Raw genomic sequence first — 15,149 nt, 5'->3', positions numbered from 1 at the left:
TAGAGATGAGAAACTATTCTCCCAGTGACTTTGAGATTCAGGATATCATGTCTGGCATTATAGGGTCATGGCAGCTGATTGAGGGGCGATTAGTTCTGTTGAAAGGATTCCCTGGGGATAATCACTTAGGAACCACGTGGAGCTTAAGTAGAACGTAAGTAGGGCCAAAGCAAAACATGGACAGGCCACCCACAGTTTTTCCTATATTTTTTCATCTCCTGATAATCTTTGTTTCTGTGGTGTTTCAGACGCCTTCACTTCTTCCCACACCATAGATCGCTAAAGGACAGGCACTTCTTATCAGAGATCTTAACTTTTACAACTTAAAGAGCTGTTTAATTAAGCCAAGAACCATATAATGTTATTGGCTACAGATTATCCAACTCCAATGTATTTAAACTAAGATATATTTTTCAGAGAATTCATGAAACTAAATGATTTAGCAACAGTCCTATCTTAAAAGAAGGTCATTTGCTAAACTAGGATTAAAAATGAAATAAAAAATGGAAAAGATGCGTTTAAGCATATGATGAAAACACAAAAGAAATTTCCATCAGCAATCCACAACAACTGTGCTATAAAACTGTTATTTGTGCAAGTTCAGTGATCCTAAACCTGACTGGCCTTCTTGCTATTATGTGAAAACCAGTAGATTCTGAAGGCCGATGTTCAAGATGAATCTAATCTGGACTCAAATCAATGAATATAGAATAGTAAAATTGTCCACTACTGCATTTACATTGTTTAGCCAATACTGCTGTTACTAGGCAAAATAAGTTTACAAAGAGCACAAAAGGACAATGTCTGTTTTATTACTGCTGGCATTGAGAACTATTAAAAGTATTCGATGAAGTTTTTAAAAAATCAGTACTATAAACATTTAGTGCACAGCCACGCACATTTAACACTCAATTTAACTCACTTGATATCTGGTGCTACCAACACATTGTGCAGGAAGAAACTGCTGGGAATTGTTTCAGATGCTCTAAGGTATGTTAATTTCCAAAGCAAAATGAATTGTGCTGTGAATTTTAACACATTTGAAAGCCTGTACTTTTTCTCGTTCTGGAACACAAATTTTGCATGTCTGAAGAGCTGTGATTCATCTTAAGAAAACCCATCTTGTGTTAAATGGAACGGAAACTGGACTAAGTGGTCAAATGACAAGTACATTCATATTCAAGCTGTATTATAAATGCATGTACAGTAATTTACGTCTCTCAGCTACCACAAAAGGCGCTTGATAAGCAGGTAATTTGCTAAATGGACTCCTTTATCCAAGTATTCGAAGGGCGTTACAAGAAAAATCTGCAGAGGCATTAATGTGACGTAAAGGTCAAGCATTGTGACATACCTTTCAAATAATCCCGCCTAACTTGCGTTAAGATGAGGAGGCTGCTGGCAGCATCGTTCAGCACGAAGCCCTTGATGTGGTTCTTAGCGCTAAAAGAAGCAGACATTTAGAAAGGAATTACTGACATGCTTCTGATACGATAATAAATGGTTGAGCACCAAGGTGAAATTATAAAAACTACTGTTCGTATGTTAAAAATATTGCTGCAAAATATCGACCTGGAGACAGCTTTTGTGTTATCCTGTCAATGGTTATAGAAGGATAATTTTTTTGTGCATTCTGACAGATGACAAAGTTGGAAATGAGCAACAAAAGAAACAAAGTACAAGATTTTTTTAAACAATCGGTTCAGATTCTTGAATGCTGACATATTACATGACGAAAATAACTGCATGCCCACTATTGTTCTGCTGTATCCTAAGCGGGATACTTTGTTCTTCTTTTTAAAACAGTCACCATAATTATAAAATGTAAAACCATTCTTCCTGCAATAAAAAATGAAACATTTATTTTCAGCACAGTATATTTTAAATACAAATCAAAGGGATATTATGAACCAGTTCTGTATAATTTGGTTGATTTAATTTTCATTTTTTTGTCATCTAGACATGTGCAGAATTAAAAAAAAACTTTATGTATTACTCTGCTGTCCTATAACTAAATTGCATCATTCATTAATTCTGTAATTTAAAAGACAAAAACAAAGCAAAAATGAACAACTTCACTTACCAGAAACTGCAAGAAGAAATTAGCTTTACTAATATTTAAGTCCTTTTGAAAAACAACCCTTGAACACGCTGATCAGAAAACCTTTTTCTATTTTCATGTCCATGGCTTTAAACGGTTCCCACATAATTAAATATAGACTTTACTCTTAAAATTCCCCCTGAGAGGAGTAAATACATGGCTGGCCATTTGCTGTATCAACAATCAGGATAAATCACGGGGATCATCTTGTGAGAAACAACAGAAGAGCCCAACTTTCTGAATTTATGAACTGAGCGGATTAGGAAATAGAGTCATTGCTAAATTATTCTCCCCAATCTCAAGAAAATCCTCCACTAAATTCATAATATGACCTTCCTCTCAGTCACTTTCAGCTTCTGGGCCCTCAGGATTTCCTTACTCTTCCAAACCAATCCGCTTAATCTCTGCCTAAGCCTTCATTGCTCTTTTTTTTCCTTTTGCCCCATCTGTCAAAACCTGTAAGTCAAAAACTCATGCATAGAACTGTAAATGACATATTACAAAGGATTTACTTTCCCCAATCTTCCAATCTTCAGTGCAATTACATAAGTGTTGCTGTTATTACAGATCTAATCCCTTATTTCAAAACTTTTACATTTCTTTTTTAGAACTATAGTTAAATTTCATCGATATCTTTGGGGTGATAATAATAATAAAAAATATGTTTCTATAAAGTCACTAATATTCAGTATTTCCAATTTATCAGAAATTATTGATTTTTTAAAAAAATTAAATATTTACCCATACAGGTAGGAAAAAGAAAATAATGACTTATTATTATTTCTTCCTTACTGTAAGCTAGGTAGAACTCCCCTCCAAAATAACCTGATTTTGGAATTCTCCTTTCCCAATATACAATCTTATTGTATTTCATTTGGATTACCACATTATTATAATTTTATTATTATTTGTGTCTGCTGGTAATAGACTATGTAAAATGTATTGTGTTCTGATATATTGCCCTGCTTAAATTTTTACCAAGTGTTAACCTTTGCCAATGTGATGAAAAGCTATTTCTCTATAATTTATTAAATATTCAACAGTCCTCGCGATTTGTTTGCAACTTACCGAGCAATCCTGAAAATTCTTTGTTTTGACACCTAAGGTATGTGTATCCTATCAAAATTAATGTAAAATGTAGCAAAATGAGCAGGTTTTATAGAAGACCCTCTTTTTTACATAAGGCTGCCATTTCGTTAAGAGAATCTCTGTTCTTTATTTTCTGGATTAGTATCTATATTGCAATCCATTTTGGAGGCAATGGTAAAGCATGATTTAGCTGAGCATTAGATATATAAATGAAGTATACTGCCTCTCACTCTCTCTTGTTCTAGAATATCAGTGAAGAAAACATGATGGTTTTTATTTTGTTATTTTTCAAAACCCATGCTTTTTTTGTTTTTACTTGCTTATTTAAAATAATAGGAAGAGGAAAGAATATTAGGTATGTTCGCCATCCTGAGTTATTTTTACAAACAATAAAGGCAGGATATAAATAAATGAATAAAGATAATAATAACAAAGGCTAAACATAGTTTTGTTGGATCTGAAACACCATGCTAAATTATGCTAAAGCAGAATTAGTTAAAGTACAACAGCAAGATTTCATGTATTTGGGAGGACAACTGGAAAGGACTGTAGAGCTAAAGCTAATTCACATGAACCTTCTGTTATTTACTAGTAACCATTTAACTCGTAGCTGAGGAACATGTCCAAACATAGTGAAATACAGATAAGATTTTAGGGTTTAAATACTGAAGTTAAATTTTACTTTATCATCCTATTTTAAATAATTTCAGTATAATTTTAATTAGTTCACAATTTAAATCGTGCTTTGTTTTCTGTTCATGTTAATCTTTATTTCTAGCAGATTATTTTTTGAAAATTAGTCAACTTTTTGGTCATTTTGTGTTTCTGTATATTAATTACTTAATATAAATCTCTATTTTTTTGAACATACAAAAATCTCAGATTATGTTCTAGTAGCTATTTAATACTATTATTGTTGTTTTTGTTATATAAATTTAATCTAATACTGTCCCTTTCAACAATCTTCTGATTTCAAACTTTTCTCTCATTTTTGGTTACAATGTAAGCTAACTGTAAAGATAATTCATTCCTCTAACAGTCTCAATATTACAGCTGATACCCACCACTGCTATTTCTACAGTTTGATGGATTAGATTACAGTTGGATATGCTGGCCACAGAGACAATCTTCTGTATGTAATCTGTCTTTCTCACTATTGATATAAAATTAGTCCACATGCTAATAAGTTTATTTCAAGTAAGTTCTTTTAAGAGATTCAAGCTATTGAAGAAATGTGTGGCATAGCTGCATATTCAGATCTCTACTCCACACTGGGGATTTTATGCATGAAGCACAGCTGTCTGATGTACTAAACAACATTTATTCCTATTCATATGATTTTGTCAAGAGAACATTTGCAATATTTGTTCTCTGGTCTTCAGATCCCAGGACTACCTAGACATAAAACAGATGCATACATAAAATGACTTACATTTTTTTAACTTCCATTGCTTCTTCAAGACAACCATGGCTGAGCAATACTTTGATAAGATTGTTGTAACAACTGACATTAAGTACAAAGTCCTTCGCCATTAGAAAAAGTCTGTATGCCTCTGCAAAAGAATTTAAAAAGCAATAAATGTGTCAGAGTTTATTGAAATGGCACAATAAAATTCCCATCTTTTCTTTATAACAGCATGTGAAACAAACCTGTTTCGCTGCTTCTTTCTGAGCTCAAAGCTATATTTAAGAGCTGTTTTAGTGTCCAATAAAAATCTCATTTCTATTGAACTTTTAGCAACTTAAATTTGTCTTCATATTAAAAGGGAACCAGTGAGAAATAAGTTATGTCTTAGCCAGTCACAAAACAGCCCTTTTCAAAGTCACTGTCAAATCACTGCAATGCTACTCATTTAAGAATACTCTACATTCAATTTTAAGATAATTCCTGATTCTTGTGATAGTTACAATGGTTAATATTTATCCCAGAAATTTTTTGGAAACGTTAGCAGTATTTCTACTTTTGAGAGATGAAATTATTTGCTTACAACTAGATTTACACAGAAACATACCATTTATAAATATACTACAACAGCATTTATCTGACTGATTAATGGTTTTATTTCACACATTCACAATAACTGACAGTCAAAAGACATTACAAGAAGAGGGAGCCAAGGAGGAAAAGAGAAGTATTCTTTTAATCATTTACTTTTCTGAACAAGATTAAGCAGATGTGAATGTCCCACCAAAACATTAATCTGCTCTAAAAATAAATGTTACATATCTGAAACCCCCTCCCCACTGTTCAACAGTTTACTTTAGAAAGTCATTTCAATCATTATAATGAAATATTACACATAAGCTTATATATGCCTTGAATATCTGAAAATAGATTAAAAAAACTGAATGAAGAATAGGTGAGACAGAATTTGAAAAATTAGACTACATGTACTGGCTAAATAGATGCAAATCTTTTATTATGTTATTCTTAAAGGTATCATGAAATTTGGTGAATGTTGCAGTGATCAAGAATATGTTCATAAGATCTTGCATTGAAACAAGTATGTGTAACAATTTACACACAGCTTTAGGTCAATATTCATTACTTTTTGTTCTTTATTATGTTTGCAATTACAGTATTTTAGCATCTAGATTACTGTAGCTAAAGTACCAGGTATATGTTAATGCTAGGTTACTGCATTCAGTGAAATGAAACACATATACACACACACAATATACAGTTGTAGGACAGTAGTACAAGTTAAGTCTTGATAGCTTTACTTAAGAAAATAGTATTTGATCATTGGGAGTCAAGATTAAAGAAAAAACATGAAGACAACAAGTTGAAGAATATCTGTTGCAGGCTAGCTGGCATGTTTTCTGAAGTTATTAATTAATCAAAATACTGATGGAAGGAACCTTGGAATCTTCTAGTTAAAATCTCCTGTTCAAGTAGGAGACCCGATACCATTTCAGACAACTGACTGTCCAGTCTCTTCTTAAAAACCTCCAGTGATGAAGTACTCATTACTTCTGAAGGGAAGCTGTTCCACTGGTTAATTATCCTCACTGTTAGGAAGTTTCTTCTTAATTGCAGGTTGCTTCTCTGCTTGATTAATTTCCATCCATTGTTTCTTGTCCTAACTTCTGGTGCTTTGGAAAATAAGTTCACCCTCTCCTGGTTTGGGGCAACTTCTCAAATACTGTCTCAAAGGTACTTTTTTTTTTTCCAAGAGGCAACTGAACTTTCTGTTTTTTCTTTGAAGGCATTTTGCTTCTCATCCAAAAAGCTTCTTCAGCTCTGTCTGAATGGTAGGGAATGGAAGGACTTATACTCCTTGCAGACAGCTGGTAATTTGCATTAATTTTTTTTTTAAGGCTGTGATTAACTATTTGCTAAAAGAATGCAAATGACCATTGTCTGCAAGGGGTATAAATCCTTCCATTCCACACTACCCAGTCAGAGCTGAAGAAGTTTCAGCTTCTTGGATGAGAAGCAGATGTCTTCAAAGAAAAAACTTGGATGAGAAGCAAAATGTTTTCAAAGAAAAACCAGAAAGTCTAGTTGTCTCTTGATAAATGGCACCCTTGGGGCAACCATGACCTCGGTGACTGAGAATCTCCATAGACTCTCAAACACTGGAATACTGTTATCATGTCTCTCCCCCCACCCCCAAAGTCCTTCTTTTCTCTAGACTAGCCACACCCAAATCCTGCATATGTTTTAGTCTCCAGGCCTTTAATCATCTTGGTTGCTCTTCTTTGCACTTTTTCCAAAGTCTCAACATCTTTTTTGTAATGTAGTGACCAAAACTGGATGCAGTATCCCACGTGTGGCCTTAATATCTCATTAGCAACAAAATAATTATTCTAGTATTAAAAGAAAGCCTAGTCAATTATACTGAATAAGAGGAAATGAGGCTAATATGCCAATTCCACTCCAAGCATCCCTCCTTCCAAAGATGGAACACTTTAGAAGTTAGGAATAAATATTAAACTATATTAAATTGGCTGCAGGTATAGATAGGTACTGAGACATTTCTCTCCCTCTTGATACTCAATGAAGATAGCTGAAGGGTAAGTTGGCTGTTCTTTCTCCATTGCAGAAAATGATCTTTCATGATAAGTCTAACACATTGCTTTCCTTCAACACAGTCATAATAACATTTGATAGTGGAACAAACAAACTGTGAGTGCTTAGCTTTTATTAAAGGAGCTCAATTGTATAGGAATTACCTTCTGCAGCACACTTTTACTGAATGTCTCTTTGGATGGGTTAAGTTGGTAGTATTTAACAAAGCTCATGATTAAGTGACAACTTGATAAATAGCTCACATGCTCATTTCATACAAGATTTCATCTACCTGGAAAGGGAAGAATATCTGTTGGGGAGAGAAGGAATGGATTCTTTCCCATTATAATGAATGGGAAAGGTTGTCATATGATCCTAAAGACCTTTCAAATTCAGCTAACTGAGGCTAAGGCACCCATTTTTGCTCCTCCTCTTTGCTGGGTGGGGAAAAACAATGTTCACTCTTGCTGGAGCTTGTTTGGAAGTCTCTCTTCTCCCAGCATGTTTTGAACAGTAGGAACTAGAATTGTAAGAACTAAAGGAAATACAGAAATAACCTGGAGTCCTACTACCCTTACTTTCATAAATTTTGTTTGATAGGGATACAGCTTTTTTTTCTTAAATCTCTATGGCTTCTCCAAACAATTTTCCAGCCTTGAATGGGCCCAATAAGAGCACGGAAGCAGGCAGAATCTCTGTATCAGTTCTTCAGCCTTAACTGACTTCCGGTGGCATTCATCTAGCTCAAAATTCTAGGCTATTTTGGGTAGTGTCTGCCCAGAAAAGAGCCACCATGGCTAGTAAACTCCAAATTCCTTATGCTTGGGGGCAATGAATTAACTGTTTTGTCTACAGGAAACAGGCTCCAGGAAAGACAGATATAGCAAGAAAAGCTATAGCCTCACAATCTCTATTTTAGAGTATTTCTATCCTGCTGTGCTCTTGTTCTGGGGTGGCATTTACCCCATCCTAATATATTATCATTCCAGTATAACAAGATACTGTATCTTGTCAGATAGCAAAACGAACAAAATTAGAACAGTAACCAAGTCTTATAAAAATGTGGTACAGTAGATTCAGGTAACATATATATGTAAATATTCTGGCACTAAAGTTTTCAGTTGCAGTTATATTGTGTGTTCATAGAAAAAAACTGTACAGAAAAAGTTAATAATATATTCAACAAAGATTTAAGAAGCCAAAACTGATTTACCTCTGTGTTTATCATTTCTGCAAAATTCATTTATTGTTTCATTAACTTGATATGATTGCTGAGGAAGTGATGACAAGCCAATTGCTGCAGAATCATCATCGCTTTCATACCAGTTCTTAAAAAGAAACAAATGTCTTTATTTTTCTAAATACATAATTTATGAAACTTATTATCTAATTAAAAAGAATTATTCTAATGTAGGTATTTCATCATAAAAACTCTGAATCTAATTTACCTCAGGTACAGTAAATGGAATTTTCTGATTATTAGCTTTAAAAATATGTCCTAGCAAATGCAAAGTTCTTGAACGGGGAACAATGTTTTCTTCCTGCATTTTAGTCCAAACAGATTCAGCCTTTTCCAAATCATTATTTTTCTCTGAAAGAAGAAGAAAAGAGAAAACAATGACACCTATGCACTGTTGATAAATGTATTTTAACATGTTACCACAAAAAACAAAGATTTCAAATATTTTAGCAAAAAACTCCACTAAAACTAATAAACTAAAATAAAAAGTACTTTGTTCTTTCTGCTTCACATTTTATGAAACAATCATGGGAACACCACTGTTTACCAAGAGAAGGAAGATTTTATTTCAATAACTTGTTTCAACTCTATATTCATTTTGGAAATAAAATAGCTGTTGTTGAGGTTGCCTAAGTGCTTAAGCAAAGTTTGACAAAGTGTCATAATTTACAAGTTTGTTTGTACTTTTATGCACTCATTCTGGCAAAGGGATGTGCTGCTTCCCTAGGATCACAAAAGAAATATGGTTCTTTTGCTCATATTTTTATTCATACAACACTAAGTATATAAAATACCCTTCTTAAAATACCAGCATAAATCCTAAATACAGTTTGCAGACAAGGATGCTCTTGGGTCTATTTTCTTTCATTTCTATGATGAAGGATTATAATTAATTACCAAATATAAAGCACTAAGGAACACATTATTTTATCTTATAAGAAAAAAGCTGTTCTTTTAATTTGAATAAAGGAATTGGTTGTGCCTTTTATTTTTGCTGACTGGAGAAATTTTTCATAAAATTTACTTTCTTATATTTCTCCCTCATAGGCATATTGTCAGTATAAGGGAGGAAATTCCTATTGGGGAGGAGAGAGTAATCTCTAACTGGGGACAAAATATGCTTTGAAGCCTAACGCTATGTTTCTTTATTGAAATTGAAATTCTGACCCCTTTTTTGCTTATTTTCTGCTGAATAGTAAGCCAATAGTAAACCATCTAAAGCAGAGCTGTGGAGGCAGAAGTGGGTTAATCTGCTTCAGCAAAAAAAAGCAGATAGTCCTTTGCATTCTAAACATAGTTTCATAATGCTTCCTTCCATTTTGTGTGGGTTTACAAGGATAACTGGCCTATGCAAACAGAAGAGAGACCAGGCAATGAAAGGAAACCTTTCAGCGTTCATATTTAAGTTCTACTAAGAAGCTTTTCCCATCTGACATTAAAGTAATGCATAAAGGTATCAATCTGGATCAGTACAACAGCAGACACCCAAAGGTTCAAACTTTTTCCATCCTTCGCCATTCCATAGTTTACTTTGGAAAATTGTTTTTAAAAAATAAATTATAAATCTTTTCTGGGCCATTTTTTCTGTGACTTAGGCTGGGAGCCAATTAGCAGACACCATGGCCTCTAGTCAATTTCTGAGTTCCCCAATTTTGTGATCCAAAATGCAGGCTACTCAAAAAAAAAAAAAAAAATCACCCTTAGTTTTAATAGAATTACCAATGTGAGGCTATATTGGTCCAACTTTGAACAGTAACAGACACATTCTTTAAAACATATATACATAAAAGCTGTAAAGCTGTTTGACAGTACAAATACATATGAACTTTTGATTTTTTTTCAAATAATAATTTCAGCTATTTAACATGCCTGCCAAATTTAAATCTCCCCGAGTTGAATGTGCAATCACCCTGTGCTATGAGGCTCCCAATTTTATAGCATTTTCCTCTAAAGCTTAACAAGTTCCCTATGTAATGGTAAGATTATGAAAGGATTGGAAGAATGCAAGTGTACTTGGCTATCTTCTATTGAAAGCAATTATGTACATAGCAAAGAGGAACATTTTTTCAAATTCTTTTGCAGACAGCAAAACAAGACAGTTCAAAGTAAAGGGAGAAATTACACAGACACTTCTTGAATTTCTGAAACATGGTTTAGTACTACAGAATGATGGGAAATGGCAACTCTCTTTAAAGAAACTCCTCAAGAGATAAATGCCACCTATGCAGAAGAAAATAGGTGGTTTACAAAAACCTTCAATTATCATTCAACCAAAGTAAGCCAACTGTAGAATGTTTCTCCTTATTCAAGTTAATACTTTAGAACTGAAAGAAAGAAACCAACTGGTAAATTGGAATGTAGCCCAAACACACTGAATATTTCACCCTTGGACAAGTTGCTGAAATGAATGCAAAAATGCCACCTAATTTTTCTTTAAATAGAATATATGAGCACTGGTCAAAATGAAGGAAAAATAGGGTTATGCCAATATCTTTAAATCAAAAGCTGCAGAGAACCTGTAAAGGGGGAGTGGGAGGTGGAAGAGGAAACTGAGGGCCCAATGAAGACCTTCAGTTGCAGGGAAATGGTTACAAATGTGAACAAGAATAAATGCAGACCTTTATGCTTGTGGCTAAACAGAATCCACCACCATGGTTGTTACCAGCCCATTTAGATAATATCTAGAGGACAGTAGTTCAGATCACAGCTTTCTTAAGTTTTCTAAATCTCTTTTAAAACAATGTGTAAGGAGGGAAGATAAGCAAGATACCTGTTTTGGTCCTTTTCCTTGTGATGAAGCTAAACTAGACACAAAATCCTATTTTTATTTGAGCAATACGGAAGAGAGGCCTATCTCATAAGTTTTATATACTGAAGGCCTCAAGATGACCTTTGGTCTTTTCCAGTTAAGAACTGGTAGGAAATACCTATTCTGGAGATTTGTAAACTTTCAGAACAGGCAATACTGGATGATAATAATATTTACTCTTGTCTGGTATATGGAAGTTCTGTGCATCTAACCTCCTTGGTGGTTTCTACATTTTATTTTTAATTGTAAGGCTTGTAAGAATACATATCTATTCTTTCATGTTACAGTTGCATTAGCCTTTGGGAAGATGCTTAGTAATTATATTCTTATGATAGATAAGTCTAGCCTATGAAACATAAAATAAAACTGGTCACTTTACTTACGGCATAATAACAACAGAGAATAATACATCTTATCTCTATCACAATCAAAGAGGTTTTGAGTCAGTGTTACCATGGCTTCCAGGCTCTCACCCTTTAAAATAAAAACAGAACATGTATATTATAATATTCATTTTTTCTGTTTACATTGGGAAATTATACAACTTTCCATACAATCTATGTTGACAAAGGTGTGAAGGCCTGATTAATAGGAAAATAACATTGAACGAATCACATGTTTTCAAAACATGCACCAATGATTTAGTAATAATTTTCATAATCTATGAATTCTTAGATTAACAAAAAGAACTATAAAAATATTCAAAACATGCACAGATATTTCAAACAACATTACATAAATCTAACACAGCAATTTTCATATATTTGCATTCATAATATTCATACATGTGTCCATCAAATATTCTCTTTTAGTATGAAACCACTTTCATTTGCCTTTTGGTTTAACATCCCAGCAGCTGCTTTAACTGCTTTAAATACATATGTAGGTTTATCTGGAAAGCTATTTGCTTTGTTGGAGAGTGGTTGATAGCACTTTTAAAAAATATGTATAGCATAAGACATGTCGGAGTCCTGACAGTTTACTTCAGTTCTTAATCTTACTGGTGCTATAGATATTTTCTAAGACTACAGGAGTTAGGGAATGAGACATTTAAATCCTATACAGAGAAGGTTGAAGGGCATATTTGGTCTTGAAAAGGGTGGACTGGGGAGGAATATAGCATTGCTCTAACACTAGAAATACCAAATTACCCCCCCCCAAATCCTTAGTTTAAGTGGTCTAAATTTCCTTCTCTAATTTCATTATTCTGAACTAGCTATTTTTTGACCAGAAACAGTCACAATTCATGTAAAGTCTGAGAAGAATAGGGGGAAAATAATGGTGCCTTAAATATAATCTACTTGGCAATTTTAAGACATGTAGACTTCAACTCCCAGAATTCTCCAGCCAGCATAGTTGGCTAGAGAATTATGGAAGTTGAAGTCCACATGTCTTAAATTTGCCAAACTTGGGGATCCCTGATCTATAGCAATGTCTCTCAATAGTGGCAACTTTAAGATGTGTGGACTTCAACTCACAGAATTCCCCACACATTTTAAAGTTGCCAAGGTTGAGAACACTGATTTAAAGGATAAGAAATCAAGAATAATTAATCACAGAGCAATTACAATGCTGCCATCTGGAAACTGGATTAAATACTATTCAATGATCACTGTAGAAAGTAATCTATTTGTTCTTGGATATGAATGATTTGATAGGAGTGTGATAGAATTCTACTGAATCAATAATATACACAAATCAAAATTAATAGTATACATACATTATTATTTGTAATACATCTGTTTGCAAACCATTCCAATCTTTCTGGTTTTGCTCTTAAGCCAGGTGTCTGTAAAAAAAGAATTCAAAATAAGTATTTGTTTTCTAAGGATAATTTCAACAAAACAAATTATTAACCTGAATTTATAATTTGGCTTCCTGAAAGGCAATTGAGCCCCCACTGGGCTTTATAGTGAAAAATTCTTACTTTTCCTAAAATAGCAAAAACAAAATTTATTTTTTATAATTAGTTTATGGTATCAATAGAATTGTGCTTTTAAATTAACATTCCAAGATAGAATATATATATATAAATACTGTACTTTCAAGTGCTTATTCCTTGAGACATTCTATCCTGAAGAATAAACAGATATTTTTGTTTATGTCATAGATTAGTCTGCTAATGCTGCCTACTTTAATTGCTGTTAAAGGCTTCAATTTTGTATATACCTATTTATGGATAAGATTCACTTAAAATAAGGTAATTTGTTAGAACACAAATAGCTCAATTTGAAATTGTTTTCCATGCACAAAACTATAACAAAATATTTGGCATTTTAAACTTATTTGTCAAATTTAAAAGGTAGTCAAAGACTCTTGAGTAGCATACAACTTTGAAAATAAAGAAGAAAACAATGTACATCCTGAAGAGGAAACGCTAGAGAAAAAATGTGTAAGGGCTCACCACCCACTCTATAGAGTAAGTAAAATATCCTTGATCGAAGTAAAGGTAGTCCTCTTACAACAGTTTGTTTAGTGATCATTCAAAGTTACAGCACTTAAAGAAGTGATTTATAGCCATTTTTCACACTTATGACCATTGCAGCATCCCCATGGTCACAGGATCAAATTTCAGACACTTGGCAAATGACTCATGTTTATGATGGTTGCAGTGTCCCATATGATCAGCTTTTACAACCTTCTCACAAGCAAAGTCAATGGGAAAAACAGATTCACTTAACAACTGTGTTACTTACAATTGCAATGATTCACTTAACAACTGTGGCATGAAAGGTCTTAAAATGGGTCAAAACTCACTTTATAATTGTCTTGCTTAGCAACCGAAGTTTTGGGCTGAATTGTGGTTATAGGTTGAGGACTACTTGTATAGGCAAAGTGGGCTGAAACCGTTTTTTAAGCCTTGGGAAACAAGATAATAGTTGGAAATGGCTCAGGCAGACACCTCTCTGATTCACTGAATATAAGAAGGGGATTTGGGTCTAGGGAGTATATAATAAATCAGGGATATAAATAAATAAAATAAAAATATTGTATTTTGATAATGAAACTCAGGCATCCAGAATTCTCCAACACAACTCCAAACTTTTTTTTCTGCACAAATGCCTTCCTGACAGTCACTTCACAATAATCACTCACAATGAAAAGATATATAACGTTTAGTAACCATTCTATTCTTACTATAACAGAATATATATTTTTCAAAAACATATTTCTTTTACTACTCTACTAGCCAGTAGTCCATGTTATTACTGGGTATTTTCCAGTAAGCATGAGGAATATTCTGCAGTCAACTGCTTCAGTATATTCTGTAAACCCATCTATATTACTGCTAAATTCCTATTCTCCTGGGTAGTATCATTAGTGTATGATATATAACATCCAATAGGTAAAAAAATTGAAGTGTGAGTAGCCAAACTTATAAAACAATGCCATAGTAACTGTCATTGTTTTATAAGTTTGGCTACTCACACTCAATTTTTTTACCTATTGGATGTTACATATCATACACTAATGATACTACTTAGGAGAATAGGTAGTAAAATTTTGGAAAGATCTGAGCATTTAATTTCCTTCTCACATACATATTCAAAAGAGAATAAAGTATGATTATAAGACAAATAGGATCAATAAAATATCTTTGCATATTATTTTACAGTTCACTTTATATTTGCAAGTAGGTACAAAAAAAAAGAGCTCATTCAATTATCACTTATATTTCATTCTGAATCAATTTGATGAGAATATACAAGACAAAATAACCAAGCAACAACTGTAAAATTAACATTTTACACATTATGCCCATTGACATTGTACAGAAGTGTTTCATTTGAAATTGCAGATAATCCCCTTTGTGACATGGCAAAAATCAGTTTCAACTTTCACCTCCAACTTTCAATATTACTTACGTTCCAAATGCCAATTACCTAAAGAAGCT

At 33.3% G+C, this 15,149-nt stretch overlaps 1 protein-coding gene across 2 annotated transcripts in view; it reads right to left on the bottom strand.

Annotated features, from left to right (window-relative positions):
• LRPPRC (leucine rich pentatricopeptide repeat containing) overlaps positions 1 to 15,149 on the bottom strand; it is a 91,824-nt gene that overhangs the window by 16,273 nt on the left and 60,402 nt on the right. For both annotated transcript variants that reach the window (XM_026695839.2, XM_026695841.2), the window contains exons 25-30: positions 12,975 to 13,043; positions 11,638 to 11,728; positions 8,654 to 8,796; positions 8,419 to 8,533; positions 4,623 to 4,743; positions 1,355 to 1,443 (exon numbers count right to left, since the gene is read on the bottom strand). In XM_026695839.2, coding sequence (XP_026551624.1) covers positions 1,355 to 1,443; positions 4,623 to 4,743; positions 8,419 to 8,533; positions 8,654 to 8,796; positions 11,638 to 11,728; positions 12,975 to 13,043 — 628 coding nt within the window. The remainder of the gene's footprint in view (positions 1 to 1,354; positions 1,444 to 4,622; positions 4,744 to 8,418; positions 8,534 to 8,653; positions 8,797 to 11,637; positions 11,729 to 12,974; positions 13,044 to 15,149) is intronic.

The sequence above is a fragment of the Pseudonaja textilis genome, chromosome 1, assembly GCF_049901715.1.
Source record: "Pseudonaja textilis isolate UNSWEBS1 chromosome 1, rPseTex1.2, whole genome shotgun sequence".
In the NCBI taxonomy this organism is placed as follows: domain Eukaryota; kingdom Metazoa; phylum Chordata; class Lepidosauria; order Squamata; family Elapidae; genus Pseudonaja; species Pseudonaja textilis.
Note: the sequence above shows the minus strand (reverse complement) of the source record. Positions and strands in the feature narration are given on the sequence as shown.